The 25,118-nt window shown below is 35.9% G+C and overlaps 1 protein-coding gene across 4 annotated transcripts in view; it reads right to left on the reverse strand.

The window, feature by feature from the left end:
- Window positions 1–25,118, reverse strand: part of CSMD3 (CUB and Sushi multiple domains 3) — a 1,369,436-nt gene that overhangs the window by 786,618 nt on the left and 557,700 nt on the right. For all 4 annotated transcript variants that reach the window (XM_088844606.1, XM_088844605.1, XM_088844604.1 and 1 more), the window contains one exon: window positions 9,181–9,305. In XM_088844606.1, coding sequence (XP_088700732.1) covers window positions 9,181–9,305 — 125 coding nt within the window. The remainder of the gene's footprint in view (window positions 1–9,180; window positions 9,306–25,118) is intronic.

Below are 25,118 nucleotides of genomic sequence, written 5' to 3' on the forward strand. Positions count from 1 at the left end.
GGCCAAAGTATTGGAGTTCCAGCTTCAGCATCAGTCCTTCCAATTATTAGCATCATTTTTAGGATTTTAAGTAGTTCAGCTGGAATTCCATCACCTACACTAGCTTTGTTGGTAATAATGTTTCCCAAGGCCCACTTCCCTTCATACTCCAGGATGTCTGGCTCTAGGGAAGCGACCACACCATTGTGGTTATCCAGATCACTAAGACCTATTTTATATAGTTCTCTTGTGTATTCTTTTCACCTCTTCTTAATCTCTTCTGCTTCTGTTTAGTCATTAATGTTTCCGTCCTTTATCACGACCAAACTTGCATGAAATGTTCCCTTGGTATTTCCAGTTTTATTGAAGAGATCTCTAGTCTTTCCCATTCTTTTGCTTTCCTCTATTTCTTTGTATTATTCATTTAAGAAGCCCTTCTCATTTCTTCTTGCTATTCTCTGGAACTCTGCATTCAGTTGGGTATATCTTTTCTTTTCTCCTTTGCCTTTTGCTTGTCTCCTTTCCTCAGCTATTTGTAAAGCCTTCTCAGACAACCAGTTTTTCTTCTTGCTTTTCTTTTTCTCTGGGATAGTTTTGGTCACTACCTCCTGCTGCTGCTGCTGTTAAGTCACTTTAGTCATGTCTGATTCTGTACGACCCCATAGATGGCAGCCCACCAGGCTCCCCAGTTCCTGGGATTCTCCAGGCAAGAACACCAGAGTGGGTTGTCATTTCCTTCTCCAATGCATGAAAGTGAAAAGTGAAAGTGAAGTCTCTCAGGCATGTCCTACTCTTAGCAACCCCATGGACTATAGTCTACCAGGCTCCTCCATCCATGGGATTTTCCAGGAAAGAATACTGGAGTGGGGTGCCATTGCCTTCTCCGCACTGCCTCCTATACATTGCTAAAAACCTGTGCATAGTTCTTCAGGCCTCTCTCCACCAGATTTAATCCCTTGAATCTATTCAGAACCTCCACTGCATAATTATAAGAGAATTGATTTAAGTTATACCTGAATGGTCTAGTGGTTTTCCCTACTTTCTTCAATTTAAGACTGAATTTTATAGTAAGGAGCTCATAATCTGAGTCACAGTCAGCTTCAGGTTTTGTTTTTGCTGACTCTATAGAACTCCATCTTCAACTGCATAGACCATAAACAATATGATTTCAGTATTTACTACCTGGTGATGTCCATGTGTAGAGTCATCTCTTGTGTTTTTGGAAAATTGCATTTGCTATGACAAGCATGTTCTCTTGACAAAACTCTGTTAGCCTTTGCCCTGCTTTGTACTCCAAGGCCAAAACCTATTATTCTAGGTATCTCTTGACTTTTCAGGGGCTTTTCTGGTGGTGCCATTAGTAAAGAATCTGCCTGTCAGTGAAGAAGATGCAAGAGCTGCTACTGCTGCTAAGTCACTTCAGTCGTGTCCGACTCTGTGTGACCCCATAGACGGAAGCCCACCAGGCTCCCCCGTCCCTGGGATTCTCCAGGCAAGAACACTGGAGTGGGTTGCCATTTCCTTCTCCAATGTGTGAAAGTGAAAAGTGAAAGTGAAGTCGCTCAGTCGTGTCCGACCCCTAGCGACCCCATGGACTGCAGCCCACCAGGCTCCTCCATCCATGGGATTTTCCAGCAAGAGACATGGGTTCAAATCCTGGGTCGGGAACTTTTGCATTCTAATCCCTTTTGAAGAAGAGGACTTTTTTTTTTTTTTTTTTTGTATTCTTTAGGATATTGTAGGTCTTCACAGAACCATTCAACTTCAGCTTCATTGGCATCAGTGGTTGGGGCATAGACATGGATTACTGTGATGCTGAATGATTTTCCTTGGAAACAAATGGATCAATCTGTTGTTTTTGAGGTTACACCCAAGTATTGCTTTTCAGATTCTTTTGCTGACTATTAAGGCTACTCCCCTGGTAGGCTGCAGTCCGTGGGGTCGCTAAGGGTCAGACATGACTAAGCAACTTCACTTTCACTTTTCACTTTCACACATTGGAGAAGGAAATGGCAACCCACTCCAGTGTTCTTGCCTGGAGAATCCCAGGGACGGGGGAGCCTGGTGGGCTTCCGTCTATGGGGTCACACAGAGTTGAACACGACTGAAGTGACAGCAGCAGCAGTAGCAGCAGCAGGGCTACTCCATTTCTTCTAAACAATTCTTTCCCACAGTAGTAGATAAATGGTCATCTGAATTAAATTTACCTATTCCTGTCCATTTTAGTTTACTGATTCCTAAGATGTCGATTGGAGAAGGCAATGGCAAGCCACTCCAGTACTCTTGCCTAGAAAATCCCATGGACGGAGGAGCCTGGTAGGCTGCAGTCCATGGGGTCGCTACGAATCAGACATGACTGAGCGACTTCACTTTCCCTTTTCACTTTCACACATTGGAGAAGGAAATGGCAACCCACTCCAGTGTTCTTGCCTGGAGAATCCCAGGGACGGGGGAGCCTGATGGGCTGCCGTCTATGGGGTCACACAGAGTCAGACACGACTGAAGTGACTTAGCAGCAGCAGCAACAAGATGTCGATATTTAATCTTGTTATCTGCTTGACCACGTCCAATTTACCTTGACTCATGGATCTAACATTCTAGGTTTCTATACAATATTGTTCTTCACGGCATCAGACACATCCAAAACTGAGTGCCATTTCTGCTTTGGCGCACCCACTTCATTCATTCTAGAGCTATTAGTAACTGCCCTCCATCCTTCATCAGTAGCATAGTGGACATCTTCTGACCTGGGACAGGGGGCTCATCTTCCAGTGTTATATCTTTTGCCTTTTCATCTTGTTCATGGGGTTCCTCAGACAAGGGTACTGAAGTGCGTTGCCATTTCATCCTCCACTGGACCAAATTTTGTCAGAACTCTTCATTATGACCTGTCCATCGTGGATGGCCCTGCATGACTTCACTGAGTTATGCAGGCCCTTTTGCCACGACAAGGCTGTGATCCATAAAGGGGACAACTATCAGTACCTCTATCATTTGAGGCTTGCATTTAATTCAGCCCATGCACTAAATACTTTCATATAGTTTACCTCATTTTATGCTCATACAAATTCTCAACTCCCTATGAAGTAGACACTGATATACTATAATACTCCTTTTACAGACAATAAATCTGGTAATTATAAAGAAGGCAGATTACTTAAGTAGAAGGTCAGGGATTTAAACTGGCATAGTGTGATACCTGAATTCATATTCTTGATTATTTCATTTCACTGGTTTACAGTATGAAGTTAAGAAATAACATGTGGCCTTTGAACATTCTGCACGTGTAACAAAAGTAAGTTTTGGAAGGGATTAGAATGCCAGCAATATGTATGATAAATTGTAGTCGAAATTAAAAGGTATGAGACAGATGTAGTAGTGGAATTATGGAATGGTGACAGTGGTAGTGGAGGGTTAACGGTACTTTCAGAGATACTTCAGATAAGCAGTGATTAAATAAATTAGATTCACAGACCCCATTCCAGTGGGTCTTGTGGGTGGAGCTTCCCCACAACAACAGGCATGGAGACACCAGCCAGATGCATTACAAGTCAACACAATTCTGACACTATCTTGGAGATAGTATCAAATTTTGCAGGTTAATATTCAATCTACAAGACTGCCCCCAACTCCCTACCACCCCTCCACTTCAGATGCCATTCTCAAGCCACGTTGTTACCTACACTACTACCAATCAGCTACAAACTGGAGAGTCCCACAACCTTCTTCTTGGACTTCAGATACCAATCACCAGACCATGTTTGTTACCTATACTTCTAATTGACTGACTATAAGTCAAAGATTCCCAAGATCATCTTATTTTGGGGTTTGATTAATTTGCTAGAGCAGCTCACGGGATTCAGAGAAATATTTTACTTACTAGATTACTAATTTATTATGAAAAGAAGTAACTCAGGAATGGCTAGACAAAATAAATGCACAAGGTAAGGCGTGGGAATGGCGTTTGAAACATTCATATCATCTCCAGGTATATTACTTTCCTCAAATCTCCAAGTGTTCACCAACTTAGAAGTTCTCTGAACCCTATCCTTTTGTGGTTTTATGGAGGCTTCATTACATATACATGATTAATTAAATCACTGGCTATACCAGACTGATTTAATCTTCAGCCCCTCTCTTCTTAGAGATCAGGGGGGTGAGACTATATGTTGAAATAGAAAATAATCACACATTCTGCCCTTATGGTATTTCCGTTTTCATTGCCTAACTATCTCCACATGGAAATAATCTCCCTCTCATCAGAATTTTGCAGAGGATTTTACCTCTCTTGTACACAAAACAGTCTACTATGTATTAGTTTTGTGTTTATACCTTGCAAATCAATACAAAATAATAAAAAAAATTTACATGCCTTGTATCTCATATACTGTTTAATATAACATACCTGCATTCTATATACCTACATACCTATATTCATTAATGCTTGTGGAATACAAAATAGATTAATCACTATGTTAATAAGTGAATAAACAAATAACTGGATGATTGATTGAATAAAGAAATTAAAAGGTGACTCCTTGGATTTTACTCTACTTTTCAAAATATTTCCCCTCCCCCACCTTTGGCTTTCTTTTGTAATCTGGTCTTAATCACCTCTTCCATTACTCTCAAGAATGGCCCACACCACTGTGCCTTAACAGAAAAAAAAAAAAAAAAAATCATTATTTGGAGCAAGCCAAATAAAGACTGACTGAAAATTAGTCAAAAAAATTTTACCCATCTATCAAGATTAACTCTGTTAAATGTTTCCTAGGTAACATTGCCAATTCTCAAATGCTATTTCTTTGAACAACATGAAAGTCTAAAATAAATTTTCTATATATGTTCCATTCACCACATAAATCTTATTTGCATAAGTTCTAGCTTTTGGTTATCTATTGCATTTCCAACAAAGGAAAATTATTTCCATAACAGTAAATTGTCAAATATCTCATATACATATTCCATTTAGGGAATAAAAATTATTGTCTGAGGTTGTATGAAATCTATTAATATTAATTTCTGAATTGTCCTTTTTCTTTTGATTCATAATTTGCTGTTTGTGTGAATTTAAGTCCCTTTAAAATATCACAATTTCTTGATTGCTCAACCATGCAATACATAGACAGCAGCTACATTAATGGCTTCTCAAAGGTGCAGCGCACTGATACTGCTATTTATGCTGCTATCTAAAGCATATTTATTCTGTCCAAGCACCCATGAGACTTGAAAACTATTCTTCATTCAGACTCACAGTGAATAGTCATTTTAAAACTTCAGTTACTATTTCAGCATGTTTCCTCCATTACTGTTTCAACACTACAGCCAGGAACTTCTACCAGCAAATTTTTTTTTCAATAAACCATACACACATGTGTCCTGCATGCAATGAGTAAATAAAGTTGTGTATAAATGATTAATATCTGTAGGAAATGTAATATTAAGATGAAATAATAATAATAAATGAATTTTGAACATACAAATATTATACCTTCCAACTAATGACTGATGACTATTGAGTGAAAATATATATGTATCTCTCTCTCTTTCTCTCTCTCTCTATATATATACACACAGATGTTTGTGTGTGTATATTTACATACATATAAATGTATCAATCATGTATCTTAGAACCAAATAAAATATGCATAGATTAATATTCAACAAACATTTCTTGAGATTTAAGCCAATACAGAACTGTTCTTTCTACTACAGGGTTTATAAAAAATAACAAAATAATATAATACTAGTTTTGCCTTTGAGCAATTTACCATCATAATAAATATTCAAGATGGTTTATAGTATCAATCTCACTCTAGGTAAACCTTAATTTCCATGATCTGACTATAATCTGTTTCTATGTGAGACTCTGTTCCTGCATTAATCTTTTTCTTTAATCTGTCCTCTGCTTTCCCACTCTTTCTTTCCATAAAAGAAATGTACACATATAATTTATGTAAAACCACTACCTTGAAGCCTCAGTTTTTGCTTTTGTCCCTTATAACTATATCTTGAGTGGAGAATATCATAAGAAATCAACTTTAAACAGCTTATTGTTCTTTCATTGTTGGGACACTGGTGAGAGTAATTACCACAATATTTATTTACTCAGTGTCCACTTTATAAAAAACAAAGAAAGATATTTCATATCTCAAAGCCAGGAATAAGTTTGATTTGTGGTGTCATCATCATATTTCATAGACAATGGTTTTCATGTAAACTTTACATTTTTTTATATTTCTTTAGCAGTTGTCATATTTAACATGTAAACCATTCTTAATTTTTTTTCTTAAAACTTAAAAGCTTTTGCACAACAAAGGAAAGAATAACAAAACAAAAAGACAACCTATACATGGGAGAAAATATCTGTAAACAATTCAATCAGCAACAGATTAATATCCAAAATATGCAAACAGTTCATATAGGTCAATATCAAAAAGACAAACAATACAACCAAAACATGGGCAGAAGATCTAAAAAGACATTTCACCAAAGAAGACATACAGATGAAAAATGTATGTGCCAGCAGGCACATGAAAAATGCCCAACATCACTAATTATTAGAGAAATTCAAGTCAAAACTTCAATAATGTATTACCTCATACCAGTCAGAACAGCCACCATCAAAAAGTCTATAAATAATAAATGCTGGGGAGAGTGTGGAGAAAAGAAACCCCACTACACTGTTGGTGAGAATGTAAATTGCTACAGTCACTATGGAGAACAATAGGGTGCTTCCTTCAAAGGTATAAAAATAGAGTTGCCATATGATCCTAAAATCCTAGTTCTGGGTATCTATCTGGAGAAAAACAGAATTTGAACATGCATTCCAAAGTTCATAACAGGACTATTTACAATAGTCAAGACATGGAAGCAACCTAAGTGTCTATTTACAGATGAAAGGATAAAGAAATGTGGTATATAAATACAGTGGAATATTGCTCAGCCATAAAAAAGAATGAAATAGTGTCATTTGCAGCAACATAGATGAACCTAGAGATCATCATACTAAGTTAAGTAATTCAGACAAAAACAAACACTAAAAAACGGATACAGATTAACTGATTTATAAAACAGCAATAGACTCACAGACAGAAAGCAAACAAATATAGTTACCAAAATGGGTCTGGGGAGAAAGATAAATTAGGAGTAGGGATTAAAATATATATACTGCTGCTGCTGCTAAGTTATTTCAATCGTGTCCGACTCTGTGCGAACCCATAGACGGTAGCCCACCAAGCTCCCGGTCCCTGGGATTCTCCAGGCAGGAGCACTGGAGTGGATTTCCTTCTCCAGTGGATGAGAGTGAAAAGTGAAAGTGAAGTTGCTCAGTCGTGTCTGACCCTTAGCGACCCCATGGACTGCAGCCTACCAGGCTCCTCTGTCCATGGGAGTTTCCAGGCAAGAATACTGGAGTGGGTTGCCATTTCCTTCTCCAAAATATATATACTACTGTATATAAAATAGATAACCAGCAGTGACCTACTGTATAGAACAGGGATTATACTCAATATCTTGTAACATTGTATAATGAAAGACAATGTAAAAAATAATAAATATTTATATGTATATCTGAATCACTTTACTGTATACCTTAAACTAACACAGCACTGTAAATCAACTATATTTCAATAATTTTTTAATGTTTTTTTACCAAGTTGTACAAATAAGCTTTTGTTTAGGATCATGTGACTTCCCTTAGGATTATATTTTATCTTATTTTCTCATTATCTCTGTTTCACATTATTATTCAATAATAATTATTAAATACTATTTTATTATCTCTGAAATAATATTTTTAATGTTATTTCACTATATGGAATTTTGTAAGCTTTTGATAATGAGAAAGGTAAGGAATAAACAAATAAAATTACTTGAACCCAAGAAAAATCTAGGCTCTCTCTTCTTCTAATTTGGGTTATCATTGCCAAGGGAGTAGAATATAGCTATTTGCTTCCATTTTACTATTTTCTATTCCCTCTTTAGTGATCTGAAATTGGACTTCTCTCCACAAACTATGACATCATTCTTAAAGACTTTGTCATTTTCCAAACATTTGAGCTTGGGAGAGTGACTAGATATCTCTGTGTCTCACAACACTCATTTCTAAAATGGAGATAATAATGCTTACTCCATTGGTTTGTTTAGAGGATTTAAATAAGTCAGAGTATATGCAGTGGTTAGCACAGTGCCTGATGCATAGTAAGTGCCTAAAAAATTAAGTCTATGATGCAATTGCCTATATAATTTCACTTTTCAGTTTTTTTATACTTACTAAGAGCATGACATATTTTTTTTTAGTCTTATAGACTTTAGTCTCATAGTCTCATCATCTTTAACTCTTTCTTATCGCTTTCTCCGTCCATATCCAGCTAGCTGTCAAATACTTTGTCTTTTGCCTCTTACAATAGCTCTCAAATCTATCTTTTCTCTATTCACCAGAATCTGTCTGAGAGGACTCTAGAGGGTGGGGCAACTGAGTGAAAATGTTCCCTCAGGGAGAGGAAGTGCTAACGGAACTTTGAGTACTAAGACACTGAAATATGCAGAGATGCCATTATTAAAATTTACAACAGCAACAAACAAGCAACAAGAGCACCAGTAAGCCAGAATCAGGTGTTCACTTTCAAATATAGCTAAATAAAGTTTAGAATAAAAGGGCTTCATTTAATTTTTATGAAAATAATTCTTAGAAAGGCATTGTAAGTAAATCTTATCTGCAGTTACTGGTAATATGAAAAGCCAGAGAACTCATTGATTTGTCTCAGTTTACATTAACTAATTATAGAACAAGTGTTCCACCTCCGCTGCCACTGACATCATGACTACTGTACATTTAAGCAATTAAAATGGCAAAGCATACAAATGGAGGTGCGATTATTGTTTAAAATTCCATATCTACATTAATGCCTATACAGGGTGAGTTATAATGTTTAAAAAGGCAAAAAGAGTTATTATTGCTTGTATTACATATTTTAATGTTCTAATTTTTTACCATATGTTTATTAGACTGCAAACTGCTTAGGAATCTGACACAGTGGTTTGCCTATTACATATTTTCAATAATATTGCCAAATACATGAGCTAAATGTTTCCTGCATTACAATTCAAAGTTTCCATTGAAATTTATACTCAGTGGAATGAACTCAAACTATTAAAATGTGTTAAGAAAGGATTTTTATTTTAAAGATTCTTCCTTACCTTTACATACAGGCCTGTGATCACTCCAAGCAGCAAAAACTTCAGCTATCCGTTGGCAGGTGATACTTTTAGCACCCTGTAGGACATAATCTTCATCACAAGAGAATTGCACAGTTGATCCAAGGCTAGAATAGAGCAAAGGATTAAAAAAACAGTATTAGAAGCATATAACATAACAATTAGGTTCCAGTTCTACTGACAATATCGAGTAGGTGAAAAATGTCCCACAGTGACAAAAAATATTCTTTGGGGGAGCCAAAATATGAAAATATGACTTGTACAAATATATAATAAAAATCATAAATATGAATGTACTATAAATCAATAACATGCTGATACTGGTAGGAACTCCAATATCTTTCTACTGTAGCTTTTCCAATAGCTTTCTACTGTAGAAAGCTCTCACCAAGTTTAATTATCTTCTTATTCATTGTAGAAGCCAAAGCTAAATCGACTAAATTTCCCATCTTAAGTAGGTGGTAAATGTGAAGCAAAGAGTAGACTTCTAAACTTGAATTCCAATGCTTGTGTTCATACCACATGATAGTACTTCTTTAGCAGATATTTACATAGGTGTTTACTTGGACACGTATTTGTCCGTCCATGGATGTGTGTATATGTTTTTTTCTGAAATAAACTGACCATGCGTTTTCCCCCTAAAATCCTTAAACAGCAACTTACCAGTGGGAAAAAATAACAAATTCAAGTTTCTTAAAATGGCTTAAATTCCTTCCAGCTATAAGTCACTGGCAGCTTCTCCACCTCATCTCTAACACAGTGCCACATGTCACCAGCACCTGTAGCAGCTGACAGTTTTTGCACATGCCATGCTGTTTTCTGTCTGCACTATTCTCCCTGCCCTCTGTGCCTGGAGAACATTATCTGTACCCTCTCACCCAGGCAGTGCCTGAACAGCTCCTGTTCAACTTCCTGAGCTTATCATGCAGGGGGATTTCATGATCACATTTGTGTTGCTAAAAGAGATCTATGGAACAGTGTGGAGAGCAGTTTAAAAGTAAGAGTAATCAGAGAAAGGTAGGCCAGTTGAACCATAACTCAAGTAGTTTAGGTCAAGGGTTGGCAACTGTGTCCATCTTGCAGGCTAAACCTGGTGTACTGGCTGTATATGTGTATATATATATAAATACACACATATATAAATATATACCCTGTATGTATGTATATCGGAGAAGGCAATGGCAAGCCACTCCAGTACTCTTGCCTAGAAAATCCCATGGATGGAGGAGCCTGGTAGGCTGCAAGTCCATGGGATCGCTATGAGTCGGACACGACTGAGCGACTTCACTTTCACTTTTCACTTTCACACATTGGAGAAGGAAATGGCAACCCACTCCAGTGTTCTTGCCTGGAGAATCCCAGGGACAGGGGAGCCTGGTAGGCTGCCGTCTATGGGGTCACACAGAGTCGGACACGACTGAAGTGACTTAGCAGCAGCAGCAGCAGCATGTATGTATATATATGTATATATATGTATGTACATATATATGTGTATATATATGTGTGTAAATATATGTATATATACATAAATATATATGTAAAATTTGTAAATATATATTTTAATAATATATAAAATATATTTAAACATATTTGTAAATATATATATGCAAAAATATATGTGCATGTATATATGTATATGATATATGTGTGTATATATATGTGTGTATATATATACATAGTTTATATAAAGTGAAGTGTTTATCTTTAATGTACATTTTAATGCAGATTTGTCCAAAATGCCCAAGTCCAGAGATACTGTATCCCTATAATTGGACAAAACTATCCCTGGGTAGGGCTTCCCAGATGGTGCTAGTGGTACAGAACTCGCCTGCCAATGCAGGAGACATAAGAGATGTGAGTTAGAACCCTGGGCTGGGAGGATCCCCTAGAGGAGGGCATGCAACCCACTCCAGTATTCTTGCCTGGAGAACCCCATGGACAGAGGAGCCTGGCATAGGGTCTCAAAGAGTCGGACACAACTGAAGCAACCTAATTTGCCTGCATTCTTGGTTAATATTCTCTGTCATGGCTACTTAAATTGCTTATAATTCTGGAGAAGGAAATAGCAGTTATGTACTCAACTCTTTTACATGACACATTTATTGTATTCCAGGGACAAAAAAGAATGTAATGTGATCAAAAAAGAATATAATGTGATTAGAGTACACAAATTAAGAGGACAGGGGTATGAAAATAATTTAAGGAAGAAAAAAAAAAGACTGAGGGCAGATCATTTATAAATCAGTACACCATAGTAAGAGTTGTAACTTTTACTCTGGGAGAATGGAGGAGTCGTCCAAAGGAATGGCATTATGACATTTAATGTTTTAAAGTGACCAAATCATCTGCTGGTTGAAGAATAAATGTTAAGAAGAAAAAGGCAGAAGTAAGAATTTGATAACAGCCTGTTGGAGTAATCATGGTTCTCAGGGAGATGATATGGTGTGATCTATACTAGGGAAGTTCAGTTCAGTTCAGTCGCTCAGTCATGTTTGACTCTTTGTGATCCCATGAACTGCAGCACGCCAGGCCTCCCTGTCCATCACAAACTCCCAGAGTTTACTCAAACACATGTCCATTGAGTCGGTGATGCCATCCAACTGTTGTCCCCTTCTCCCGCCTTCAATCTTTTCCAGCATCAGGGTATTCTCAAATAAGTCAGTTCTTTGCATCAGGTGACCAAATCATTGGAGTGTCATTTTCAGCATCAGTCCTTCCAATGAATATTCAGGACTGATTTCCTTTAGAATGGACTGTTTGGATCTCCTTGCAGTCCAAGGGACTCTCAAGAGTCTTTTCCAACCCCACATTTCAAAAGCATCAATTTTTAGGCGCTCAGTTTTCTTTATAACTCAACTTTCACATCCATACATGACTACTGGAAAAACCGTAGCTTTGACTAGATGGACTTTGTTTGCAAAATGATGTCCCTGCTTTTTAATAAGTTGTCTAGGTTGCTCATAACTTTTCTTCCAAGGAGCAAGCTTCTTTTAATTTCATGGCTGCAGTCACCATCTGCAGTGTAACGGTTAGAAATTAATGATGGTAAAACATTAAAAAAGAGACCTTAGTACAATATCTGGCTCACAGAAGTCTGGCCCCCAGGACTTAATAAACTAAATTAATAAACTAAATTAAAGATTCCATCAAGGGCACTGTATTTGTCACAGATGACTATAATATTCTAGTTTAACCAGGCTGTTCTTACTAAAACCAATATATTGCATCTTAAGTAACAAGTGTTTTAGCTTGTTTCTTTTGATTATAGAAAACTATAAAGACAGACAATTTGTTATAATAAACACTTAAGTGCTTTGCTACTATACCTATACCAAAGACTGGCAGTGATGGTCTCTGAAGTTTCTACATTACCCCTCACCAAAGATTAACAATTCCATTTTTTTTTTCTCCAATTAACACACTGGGGGAGGTAGTTAAGAGTTGGCATTAACAGTTTAAACTGCAGATCTTTCAAATCCTAACTCTTGCTTTTTCCAGCTTTATGGCTTTGAGAAAATAGCAATCTCTCTAAGCTCAGCTTCCTTATCTGTCATTATAATGATATAAAATATTATTTATAAAGTATACAATGGCAAACACATTTGGGACACTCAATTATATTTCTCAATCACAGAAAGAGTTATGAAAGCCATTAATTTCTTCCCCACTTTTGGAAAAAAAGACTCTTCTTTGGGCAACTGCAAGTACCTTCATCCAGGATCATAGTTATAGTTTAACATACTCTAAAACAAAAATATAAAAGTAAAAAACAACACAGAGAAAGCAGAAGTTAAAATGATCAGTCTCTTTAGCAGAATCCAAGGGCAATAATATCCAGAAAATGGGTACCTTTAACAAACACATTTTTATTTTATGAACTGCTTTAACATTTGAGTTGAAATTAAAGAGTTTCATTAAAAAATATGTCAAAGCAAGCAGTAAAAGAATACAAACTCTGTAATTTTCACTGCATTTTCTTTGTCACTAATGAAGAGACGTCTGTTCTGCCAGGTTGAATAAAACATTCCAGTTTAGTAGGTTACATAATCTGATAGAACATTTTGAAATAAATGATTGAATACATTTTTAATCTGAAAATATAAAATCATAAAGCATGTGATATACAAGAGCATAGTTTGAAAAACAATCGTTGACCTAGCTTATGTGTAAACACTACCATATTCTTAAAAAATTACACTTATTACTGCAAAAACACATTAAAATCTCAAAGCTGTCAGAAAAAAAATATGAAAGTTTTCAAAATAAATGTTTCCTGTTTTAATCAAATAGCTAATATAATTTCATACAAATAGAAAAATATGAACAACTAAAGAGATAAGGAAGAACAAATGATGGTGTCTGAGTCAAAGAAGATTTACGAAATAAGAAGCAGGGGATCTTAAGAGAACGACATAAACTGAATCTGTAACTAAATTTTTTTTCAGTTATTGATTTCTGGTTTACTTAAATATCTAGACAACTTCCTGACAGAGGCAAAAATTTATCACTAAAGCAGGTGCATTTTTTTTTTTCAAAATTATCACTATACTAGTAGAAACTATCCAAACATGAAAGATGACCTAAAAATTAAAACATCTTCAAACCATTTCTACAAAGAAAAAAAAAAAAAACAACAAATTACTAAACATGTAGAAAATAACTATCATTAAAATGACCTCAAAAATCACTAAGATAATATGCTTTTTTTTTTTTAAGCAGGGAAACTACATGCCAGAAGAAATGGAACAATGGAACAAATGGGACTAATGGAACAAAGTTTTGAGTGAATGTAAGTTAGAAATCTAGTATTCTATTCATACTTATTCAAACAAGTGGAATCAAAATGTCATACTTTTTTAGATAGGCAAAAATTCAGTTTCTAGTGTGTGTATATATATATATTATACATATTATTTATCTATATGCATACAAAGTTTTTACCACACTAGACAAAGGCTTAAAAAATAAGAAATTAACATGTGACACAGTATTAATTAACTAAAGTACAGATTTTGTTCAAATTTCACAAAATTTTATGCTTGTGCCCATTATTTGTTTTCGTAGATTATTCAAGATTCCACATTTATTTAATTGCATTGAGCAGCTTTAGCTTCATGTAACAATTTTTGATAAATTATCTTTCCATTTTTATTCTGTCATATATATTTTCTAATTTTCCTTTTATGGCTTCTTAGATACACCCATCATTTAAAAGTAGACATTTAATTTCCAAAAGTGTTTGGTTTTTAAAGTAGATTTGATATTAATTTCTCATTTTGATACTAATTTCTCATTTAAATGCTCTCTTCTTTGCAATCACCCTCTGTCTTTTTTTCAGTCTTTTAACTTTATTGAGGCTTTCAATGTAACTAGACAGTGTTAACAAATTTGGATCTCTTTCTGTAATGACCTTAGTGTCTGAGTGTCTCAAAGCAAGATCACAAAATCAGTGTTCCAAATTGAACTTGCCTTTCCTGAGATCCATTTGTCTTCCTAAAATTCCAATCTTAGTACATTCTATTACTATCTATTTAGTAATCCAAGACAGAAACATCTACACTTGCAAAGAATTTTCATTAATTAAATTATTCAATATACATTCATTGCTTATGTAGGCCTTACAACCTCAAATGTCTTACAGATAATCAAGGCTGAAAGCTTGATCATGAATTGGTGAGTATATGCTTGCTTAAAGCCATTTATATTTTAAAAGGAATTTTTTTTTCAAATACTTTGCAGAGCCAACAAAATAGAAAACTTGCTGACTATGGTTATTGCACTCTTTGGGATATGTTAGGTACTGACAAAGAGATGCAGAGAACACAATAATGAGAGAAGATATGAGACTCTTCTCTCAGAGTTCATTGACATATAGGGGATACAAATAGGAAAAATAAAAGGTTACATAAGGGTGGAGACTGCTGTGAAAGAAGAAAGAGAGGCACATAATAAAGGCTTGTTTGGGGGTTGAAACCTTAACTTAATACTGAATACTGAGCAGGTATACCCAAACAATAAATAAGAAAGCTATTTCTAGGTAAGGAATGCACAATAGAAAACTCCCAGGGGTTACAGTCATGATAGATTTTGGGAACCACAAAAGTCTGAGAACAAGAAACAACTATGGCTACAGTCTGTGTATGTGTGTGTGTGTGTGTGTGTGTGTGTGTGTGTATAAGTGGAAAGTTGAGGTGGGAGTGAGATGAGGGATAAAGGATTGATGATATATGAGATTAGAGAACAAAATTGAGATTAAGTTATAGAAAGCGTTTCTATATCCTGTATATCTGGCAGATTTTATCTGTTCCCTTTCAACAATTATTCCTTACCCCTCAAACAGAACCATACCTTATTTAGGATATAGGTAGATTTTCTTGATTTCCATGACCCCTCCAGGAAGTCTCATGCTTAATTTAAATCAGTTATACTGATTTCATTTTGCTAAACTACTGGCTGTTTCAGAGCTGTGTGGTGGTGCTGGTGGTTTAGTCACTAAGTTTTGTCCGACTCTTGAGACCCTGTGGTCTATAGCGAGCCAGGCTCCTCTGTCCATGGGATTCTCCAGGCAAGAACACTGGAGTGTGTTGCCATTTCCATCTCCATCAAAGGTGTGTTCAGTTCAGTTTAGTTCAGTTCAGTCGCTCAGTCATGTCCAGCTCTTTGCAACCCCATGAATCATAGCACGCCAGGCCTCCCTGTCCATCACCAAGGTGTGTAGGACAACCATTTTTGGCCAATGAAATGGCTGGTCAAGACTTCTCATGCTCGACAAAAATACAAGAACTCAAAAAGAGAAAAATCTTTGCCAATTTTCCTTCTTTCTTCTTCAAAAGAAGGATTGATACCAGAGCAAGAGTAATAGCAGCCATCTTGCCATCACAAGACAATCAGCACAATACTCAAAACTAACATACTAAGAATGATACAGAAAAAGGACTTAGAAACATAGAGGTTTGGTCCTCAATGGCATTATTGAGAAGACAAATATATGCTGAAGGTATTTCTAGACTTCTCATTACTTGAGAAAAATGCAGATTTATCTGTAAAATTATCTTTGGGTATTTCCTTACTTGTAATAGCTTATATAAAGGAGTTTAGAAGTTAACTTTGGATAAACCATTTTGCCTTTTATTTTTCCACTTTTTTTTTTTTGCTTTAAAGTTACTCAGCATTTGTGGAGAAAGGTGTAAATCATGGTGTTATCGCATCAACTGCTAATGTACCCCATTGCCTCTTAGAAATCTTCTTTCTAATCTTTTTTTAAATTATTTTTTATTGAAGGATAACTGCTTTACAGAATTTTGCTGTTTTCTGTCAAACCTCAACATGAATCCCTTTTGAAACTCCCTCCCATCTCCCTTCCCATCCCACCCCTCTAGGTTGATACAGAGCCCCTGTTTGAGTTTTCTGAGCCCCACAGCAAATTCCCATTAGCTATCTATTTTACATAAGGTAATGTAAGTTTCCATGTTACTCTTTCCATACATCTCACCCTCTCCTCCCCTCTCCCCATGTTCATAAGTCTATTCTCTATGTCTGTTTCTCCATTTTTGCCCTGTAAATAAACTCTTCAGTACATTTTTCTAGATTCCGTATATATGTGTTAGAATACCATAGAATACCGTACTATTTGTCTTTCTCTTTGTGACTCACTTCACTCTAATAGGTTCTAGGTTCATCAATATCCTTTGTAATCTTTATCAACCAACCCACTTTGTACTTTACATTCAGCAATACGAAAGGTCCTTGAATACGCTGTATGGTTTAGAACTCTGTGCATATGCACATGCTCTACTCTCATTCTGATATTTTCGCTTACCGTTCTTGTCTATCTGGAAAACTTATTTTTTCATATCATACTGAATATGTTACCTCCTTTGGGCAGCTTTTTTGGTACACCTCCCTATAACCCTCAAAGAGTAAATGACCTGTTTTTCTTTACATTGTTGCTGTTCAGTTGCTCAGTTGTGTCCAATTCTTTGCAACCCCATGGACTACAGCATGCCAGGCTTCCCTGTTTTTCACCACCTACCAGAGCTTGCTCAAACTCATGTCCACTGAATCATTGATGCCGGTTAACCATCTCATTCTCTGTCATCCATTTCTCCTCTTGCCTTCAATCTTTCCCAGCATCAGAGTCTTTTCTAATGAATCAGCTCTTCATATCAGGTGGCCAAAGTATTGGAGCTTCAGCATCAGTCATTCCAATGAATATTCAGAGTTGATTTCCTTTAGGATTAACCGGTTTGATCTCCTTGAAGTCCAAGGGACTCTCAAGAGTCTTCCTCAACACCACAGTTTGAAAGGATCTATGTTTCAGTACTCAATTTCTTTATGTTCCAACTCTTACATCCATACATGACTACTGGAAAAACTGCAGCTTTGACGAGACAGACTTTTGTTGGCAAAGTAATGTCTCTGCTTTTTAGTATGCTCACTCAGTTTTTCAGTCTTTCTTCCAAGGAGTAAGCGTCTTTTAATTTCATGGCTGCAATCACTATCTGCAGTGATTTTGGAGCTCCCAAAATAAAATCTCACAGTTTCCATTGTTTCCCCATCTACTGACCATGATACCATGATCTTAGTTTCCTGAATGTTGAGTTTTAAAGCAGCTTTTTCACTCTCCTTCCAGCATCATCAAGAGGCTCTTTAGTTCCTCTTTGTTTTCTGCCATTAGGGTAGTGTCCTCTGCCTATCTGAGATTATTGATATTTCTGCTGGCAATGTTGATTCCAGATTGTGATTTACCTTTCAGTTACCTGCTAGTACCTGTCAGCAATATGCCTAGAAAACTGAGCCTGTGAGGTTCATTCGCTAACTCTAGGGCATGAAGGAAATGTCTAGAAATAGATTTGAGAGTAATAAGGCCAAGGATCAGCACAAAGATAGTAAACAAATGAAGAAACAAACAAAATAGTATCAGACAACAAGTATTATGTAGAAATGATAGAATGATATAATGAGAACTGTTCAGAGGTGTCAGAAAATGACTACAAAGTTTCTATTTAATTTAACATCTATTATGAGACACTTGCTGCTGCTGCTGCTAAGTCGCTTCAGTCGTGTCCGACTCTGTGCGACCCCATAGACGGCAGCCGACCAGGCTCCGCCGTCCCTGGGATTCTCCAGGCAAGAACACTGGAGTGGGTTGCCATTTCCTTCTCCAATGTGTGAAAGTGAAAAGTGAAAGTGAAGTCACTCAGTCGTGTCCGACTCTTCGCGACCCCATGGACTGCAGCCTACCAGGCTCCTCTCTCCATGCGATTTTCTAGGCAAGAGTACTGGAACGGCTTGCCATTGCCTTCTCCGTATGAGACACTTACTCTTATAGATATTTGACAGAAAGAGTCTCAAGTAGGAAAAAATGTTTCAGAAACAGAAAACGAGGCTAGTTTGAATGGCTGGATCCAATTGAGAGGTGGGAAGTATGATCCAAAGTTAGCTCAATGAGAGAGAAACAGAACAGGTTCTAAAATGATTACTTTTATAATGTAATTTATTATTCTATGTGCAAGAGGGAAGTTGTTGGAGGATTTCCAACAGAGAAGTGATGTGATTTGATCTATGTTTTTAAAAGATCATTTTGACTGCTGTGTGGTAAATACATCATAGATACAGTGGTAGTAGAAGGAACATTTATAGTTGTATTGATGGTTAGAGGGAGACATGATAGTGATTTGAAAACTAGGAAGATTTTAACTGAAATAGAGAGTACTGGATATATTTAGAATACCTTTGAAATTGGAATCAAAAGAATTTCCTGACAAGTTGGTTATGGAGAAATATACTTAATAGTTGTTAATATCTCTACAAAGAACCTTTTATAAAGAGAATGCTAATTTAGTCTATGGCACTGCTAAGTCTTCTCTCATATTTCTACATTTGGTTTATCAATCAGTTGATAGATCTTTTCCTTTTTCCTACTCCAAATCTCCTGCCTCACTTTGGTTATTTATCTTGTTTAACCTAAAAATTTTCTCATTACTCAGATATTTTTTTGTTTTACTTCCTCTTCTTTCTTATTCTCATTTCATTACTATAAGAATATCTCATATTAACAAAATTAGAGTCATAATCCCTTTTCCACTCTGTCCAAGTCACACAGTATTTCCATCATAATAAGTCTTAAAAAATAAGTTATATATACTTAATAAAGCTGCAGTTTTCTCTATAAAAAGGTACAGAATACTAAATCTGAGTAGCTGTTCAATGCAGCATGAGAAAGTCTGACAATACAATAATGAAATTTGTATTTATGCTCTTCTTGTCATTAACGGTGACACTAGCAGAAATTCTTTTTTAAAATTTATTTTATATTGGAGCATAGTTGATTGAAAATATTGTGTTAGTTTCATGTGTACAACAAAGCAATTCAGTTACACATTTACATTATCTATTCTTTTGGAAATTATTTTCCCATTTAGACTATTACAGAATATTGAGCAACATCTCCTGTGCTATTTGTTGTTGCTGATGTTCAGTTGCTAAATCATATCTGACTCTTTGTGACCCACATGGACTGCAGCAGCACACCATGCTCCTCTGTCCTTCATTATCTCCCAGAGTTTGCTCATATATCTTGTTAGTTATTTATTGTAAATATAGTAGTGTGTACATGTCAGTCCCAAATTCCCAATATATTCCTCCCCCCACAGGTCTGCCCTGGCCTGGTAGTCATTAATTTGTACTCTGTGACTCCATCTTGTAAACATGTTTAACTTTTTTTTTTTAATTTTAGATTTCACATATAAACAATATCATATGATACTTGTCTTTTTCTTTCTGACTACTTCTCAGTATTATATCCACCATGTCCATTCATGTTGCTGCAAATGGCATTATTTCATCATTTTTAATGGCGGATAATACTCCATTTTATATATATACACCATATCTTTATCCATTCAACTGTCCTTGGACATTTATGATTTTCTCATATTTGTCTATCGTAAACAGTGCTGTGATGACAACTGGGATGCATATATCCATTCAAGCCATGTTTTTCTCCAGATATATTCTGAGGAGTGCGAGTCTTAATTCATATGGTAGCTAAAATTTAAGTTTCTTAAGGAACCTACATACTGTTCTTCATAGTGGCTATACCAATTTACATTCCCACCAACAGTGTAAGAGGGTACCCTTTTCTCCATAGTCTCTCCAACATTTTATTATTTGATAAGTTTTGAAGATGGCCATTTGAATTGACATGAGATGACTTTTTTTGTAATTTTGATTCTCAAAGAGTTGGACACGACTGAGTGACTGAACTGAACTGAATGTTCCCTCTATGCACACTTTCTGAAGACTTTTTACCATAAATGGGTGCTGAATTAGTCAAAAGATTTTTCTTCATCTATTGAGATGATCATATGGTTTTAATTCTTCAATTTTTTGATATAGTATATCACACTGATTGATTTGAAGATATTAAAATTTTCTTAATACCGTTCCACTTGATCATGGTATCAGTTCAGTTCAGTCTCTCAGTGGTGTCCGACTCTTTGCAACCCCAAAGACTGAAGCACGCCAGGCTTCCCTGTCCATCACCAACTCCTGGATCTTGCTCAAACTTAGGTCCATTGAGTCAGTGATGCCATCCAACTATCTCATTCTCTGTCGTCCTCTTCTCCTCCCGCCTTCAATCTTTCCCAGCATCAGGGTCTTTTCAAATGAGGTAGTTCTTCACATCAGGTGTCCAAAGTATTAGAGCTTCAGCTTCAGCATCAATCCTTCCAATGAATATTCAGGACTGATTTTCTTTAGTATTGACTGGTTTGATCTTCTTGCAGTCCAAGGGACTCTCAAGAGTCTTCTCCCACACCGAACTTCAAAAGCATTGATTCTTTGGCACTCAGCTTTTGTTACTGTCTCACTCTCACATCCATACATGACTACTGGAAAAACCATAGATTTGACTAGACAGACTTTTGCTGGAAAAGCAATGGCTGTTTTTTAATATGCTGTCTAGGTTGGTCATAGCTTTTCTTCCAAGGAGCAAGTGTCTTTTTATTTCATAGCTGCCGTCACCATCTGCAGTGGTTTTGGAGCCCAAGAAAATAAAGTCTCTCACTGTTGCCATTGTTTCCCCATGTATTTACTATGACGTGATGGGACCAGATGCCATGATCTTACTTTTTTGAATACTGAGTTTTAAGTCAACTTTTTCACCCACCTCTTTCACTTTTATTAAGAGGCTCTTTAGTTCTTCTTCACTTTCTGCCATAAGGGTGGTGTCATCTGCATATCTGAGGTTATGCATGGTATATGATCCTTTTAATCTATTGATGGTCTATGACCTTTTTAATCTATGATGGATTCAGATTGCTAGTATTTTGTTACTAGTAATTTGCTTGCTAGCTTTTGAGGATTTTTGCATCTATGTTCATCAGTGATACTGGTCTGTAATTTTCTTTCTTTGTGGTATCTTGGTCTGATTTTGGTATCAGGGTGATGATGTTCTCATAGAATGTGTTTGGGAGTATTACTTCCTCTACAATTATTTGGAAGACTTTCAGAATAGTAAGTATTAACTCCTCCCCAAATGTTTGATAGAATTTTCCTCTGAATCTGTCAGGTCCTGGACTTTTATTGGTTAAGAGTTTTTAAAACAGTTTCAATTTCATTACTTGTGACTGGCCTGTTTATATTTTCTATTTCTTCCTGGTTCAGTCTTGTGATATTGTATCTACTAAGTATTTGTCCACTTTTTGTATATTATCCATAGAGTTCTTATAATCTACTATATTTCTGTGATATCTGCTGTAATTTATCCTTTTTCATTTCTAGTCTTATTGATTTCAGCACTCTCCCTTGTTCTCTTGATGAGTCTGGCTAAAGGTTAATCAACTTTTTTTTTTTAAATCTTTTCAAAGAACCAGCTTTTGGTTTCATAGATCTTTTCTATTGTTTTCATTTCTCTTCTTTTATTTCTCCTCTGATCTTTATGATTTCTTTCTACTAACTTTGTGTTTTCTTTGTTCTTTCTCTAGTTGCTTTAGGTGTAACATTAGGCTTGTTATTTGTGTTTTTTGTTTGTTTCCTGAGGTAAGACTGTATTGCTATAAACTTCCCTTTTAAAACTGCTTTTGCTGTGTCCCATAGGTTTTAGATTGAAGTTCTTTAGTTTTCATTTGTCTCTAGGTAGTTTTTGTTTTCCTTTTTTATTTCACCAGTTTTCCATTTGTTTTTAGTAGCATGCTGTTTAGCTTCCATGTGTTTGTGGTTTTTACTATTTTTTAACAATTTATTTTGTTGGTATATTTTTGTTTGTGCTGGGTTTGTTGCTATGTGTACTTTTCTTCAGTTTCAGTAAGAGGGGGCTACACTCTAGTTGTACTGCACAGGCTTCTCATTGTGGGGGCTTCTTTGTGGAGCACAGGCTCTAGGGGATGTAGTTGTGGTACATGGGTTCAGTAGTTGTGGTTCATGGGCTCTAGAGCACAGACTCAATAGTTGTGGCTCATGGGCTTGGTTGCTCCGAGGTATATGGGATCTTCCTGGACCAGGAATCAAACCCGTGTCTCCTTCATTTGCAGGCAGATTCTTTACCATTGAGCCACCATGGAAGTTGTTGCTGTTTTTCCTTTTCCTTTTTCTTGCTGATGCTTTCTAATCTCAAACTGTGGTTGGAAAACATGCTTGATATGATTTCAATTTTCTTAATTATAGTGATGCTCACTTTATAGCCCAGCATGTGATCAATCCTGGAGAATGTCCCAGATGGTCTTGAGAAAATGTATATGCTGCTGATTTTGGATGGAAAGCTCTATAAATATCAATTAAGTCTATCTGGTATAATGTGTCATATAAAGCCTGGTTTCTTTATTGATCTTTTGTCTGTATGATCTGCCCATTGATCAAAGTGAGGTGTGAAAGTCCTCCATTATTATTGTGTGACTGTCAATTTCTCCTTTTATGGCTGATATTAATACTATTGGTTTATTTGTTAGAGTGCTCCCATGTTGGCTGCATATATACATTCAATAATAAAAATTGTTACAACTTCGTCTCGGATTTATCCCTTGATCATATGTACTGTCCTTTCTGTCTTTTGTAACAGTCTTTATTTTAAAGTTTATTTTGTCTGATATGATTATTGTCATTCCAGCTTACTCTTGATTTCCATTTGCAGGGAATACCTTTTTCCATTCCCTCACTTTCAGTCTGTATGTGTCCCTAGATCTGAAGCAGGTCTCTCAAAGAGAATACATGATACATGGATTCTATTTTCCTATCTGCTCAACCAGTCTATATCTTTTGATTGGAGTATTTAATCCATTTACATTTAAGGAAATTATTGACACACATATTCTGACTGTCATTTTCTTAAAGATTTTCAATTTGTTTGTGTAGAGCTTTTTTTCTATCCTTCCTCTTTTGTTTTCTTCTCTTCTGATTTGTTGACTAACTTTAGTGTTGTATTTGGATTTCTTTTTCTTTCTCTTGTATCTGTTGTAGATTTTTAGTCTGCAGTTACCATGAGGTTTTGATATACCAGTATATATATATATATATATATATATATACATTAAATATTTCTTTAATTTGTTGTCATTTTAATTTCAAGTGTATTTCCAATGCCCTGTATTGTGCTATCCTCTTATCAAAGTGCTGGTTTTGATATCATATTTGTGTGCAGATGATTTCCTTCCTTAACTTTATGTTTGCCTTTATTGGTGAGCTTTTCCGTTCATAATTTTCTTGTTTCTAGTAGTAGACTTTTATTTTCCTCTTAGAGAAGTTTCTTCATCATTTGTTGCAAAACTGATCTGGTGGTGAATTCCATTAGCTTTTGCTTGCCTGCAAAGTTTTTTATTTCTCTGTTGAATCTGAATGAAAGTCTTGCTGGGGAAAGTATTCTCAGATGGAAGTTTTTCCCTTTCACCACTTTAAATATATTGTACCACTCCTTTCTGACCTGCAGAATTTCTGTTGCAAAATCAGCTAATAACTTTACACAAGTTTCTTTGTATGTTATTTACTGCTTTATCCTTGCTGTTTTTAATATTTTTTCTTTGTCTTTAATTTTATCAGTTTGATTACTCTGATTTTTGGTGTGTTCCTCCAAACATATCAGGTTTATCCTGATTGGGATTCTCTGCATTTCCTGGATTGGGTGACTGTTTGCTCTCCCATTTTAGGGAACTTTTCAGTTATTATATCTTCAGGTTATTTCTCTCTCTTCTCCATCTGAGACCCCTATAATTTGAATGTCGGTGCATTTAATATTGTCCCAGAGGTTTCCCAGACTGTCTTCACTTCTTTTCACTCTTTTTTTTCTTTATTCTATTCCATTACAGTGATTTCCAGCATTCTATCTTCCAGTTCATTTATCCTTCCTTCTGCCTTAGTTACTCTATTGATTTCTTCCAGTGTATTTGTCTTTTGAGTTATATCACTTATCTCCATTTGTTCTTTAGTTTTTATAGATAAAACATTTCTTTATTTAATATTTCTTAATGCCAGAAGAAATATCAATAACCTCAGATATGCAGATGACACCACCCTTATGGCAGAAAGTGAAGAGGAACTAAACAGTCTTTTGATGAAAGTGAAAGAGGGGAGTGAAAAAGTTAGCTTAAAGCTCAACATTCAGAAAACAAAGATCATGGCATCTGGTCCCATCACTTCATGGGAAATAGATGGAGAAACAGTGGAAACAGTGTCAGACTTTATTTTTGGGGGCTCCAAAATCACTGCAGATGCTGATTGCAGCCATGAATTAAAAGACACTCTTTGGAAGGAAAGTTATGACCTACCTAGATAGCACATTAAAAAACAGAGACATTACTTTGCCAACAAAGGTCCATGTAGTCAAGGCTATGGTTTTTCCCGTGGTCATGTATGGATGTGAGAGTTGGATTGTGAAGAAAGCTGATCACCGAAGAATTGATGCTTTTGTACTGTGGTGTTGGAGAAGA

Source organism: Moschus berezovskii, chromosome 16 (genome assembly GCF_049115385.1).
Source record: "Moschus berezovskii isolate FMDL1 chromosome 16, NW_MosBer_1.0, whole genome shotgun sequence".
NCBI classification, from domain to species: domain Eukaryota; kingdom Metazoa; phylum Chordata; class Mammalia; order Artiodactyla; family Moschidae; genus Moschus; species Moschus berezovskii.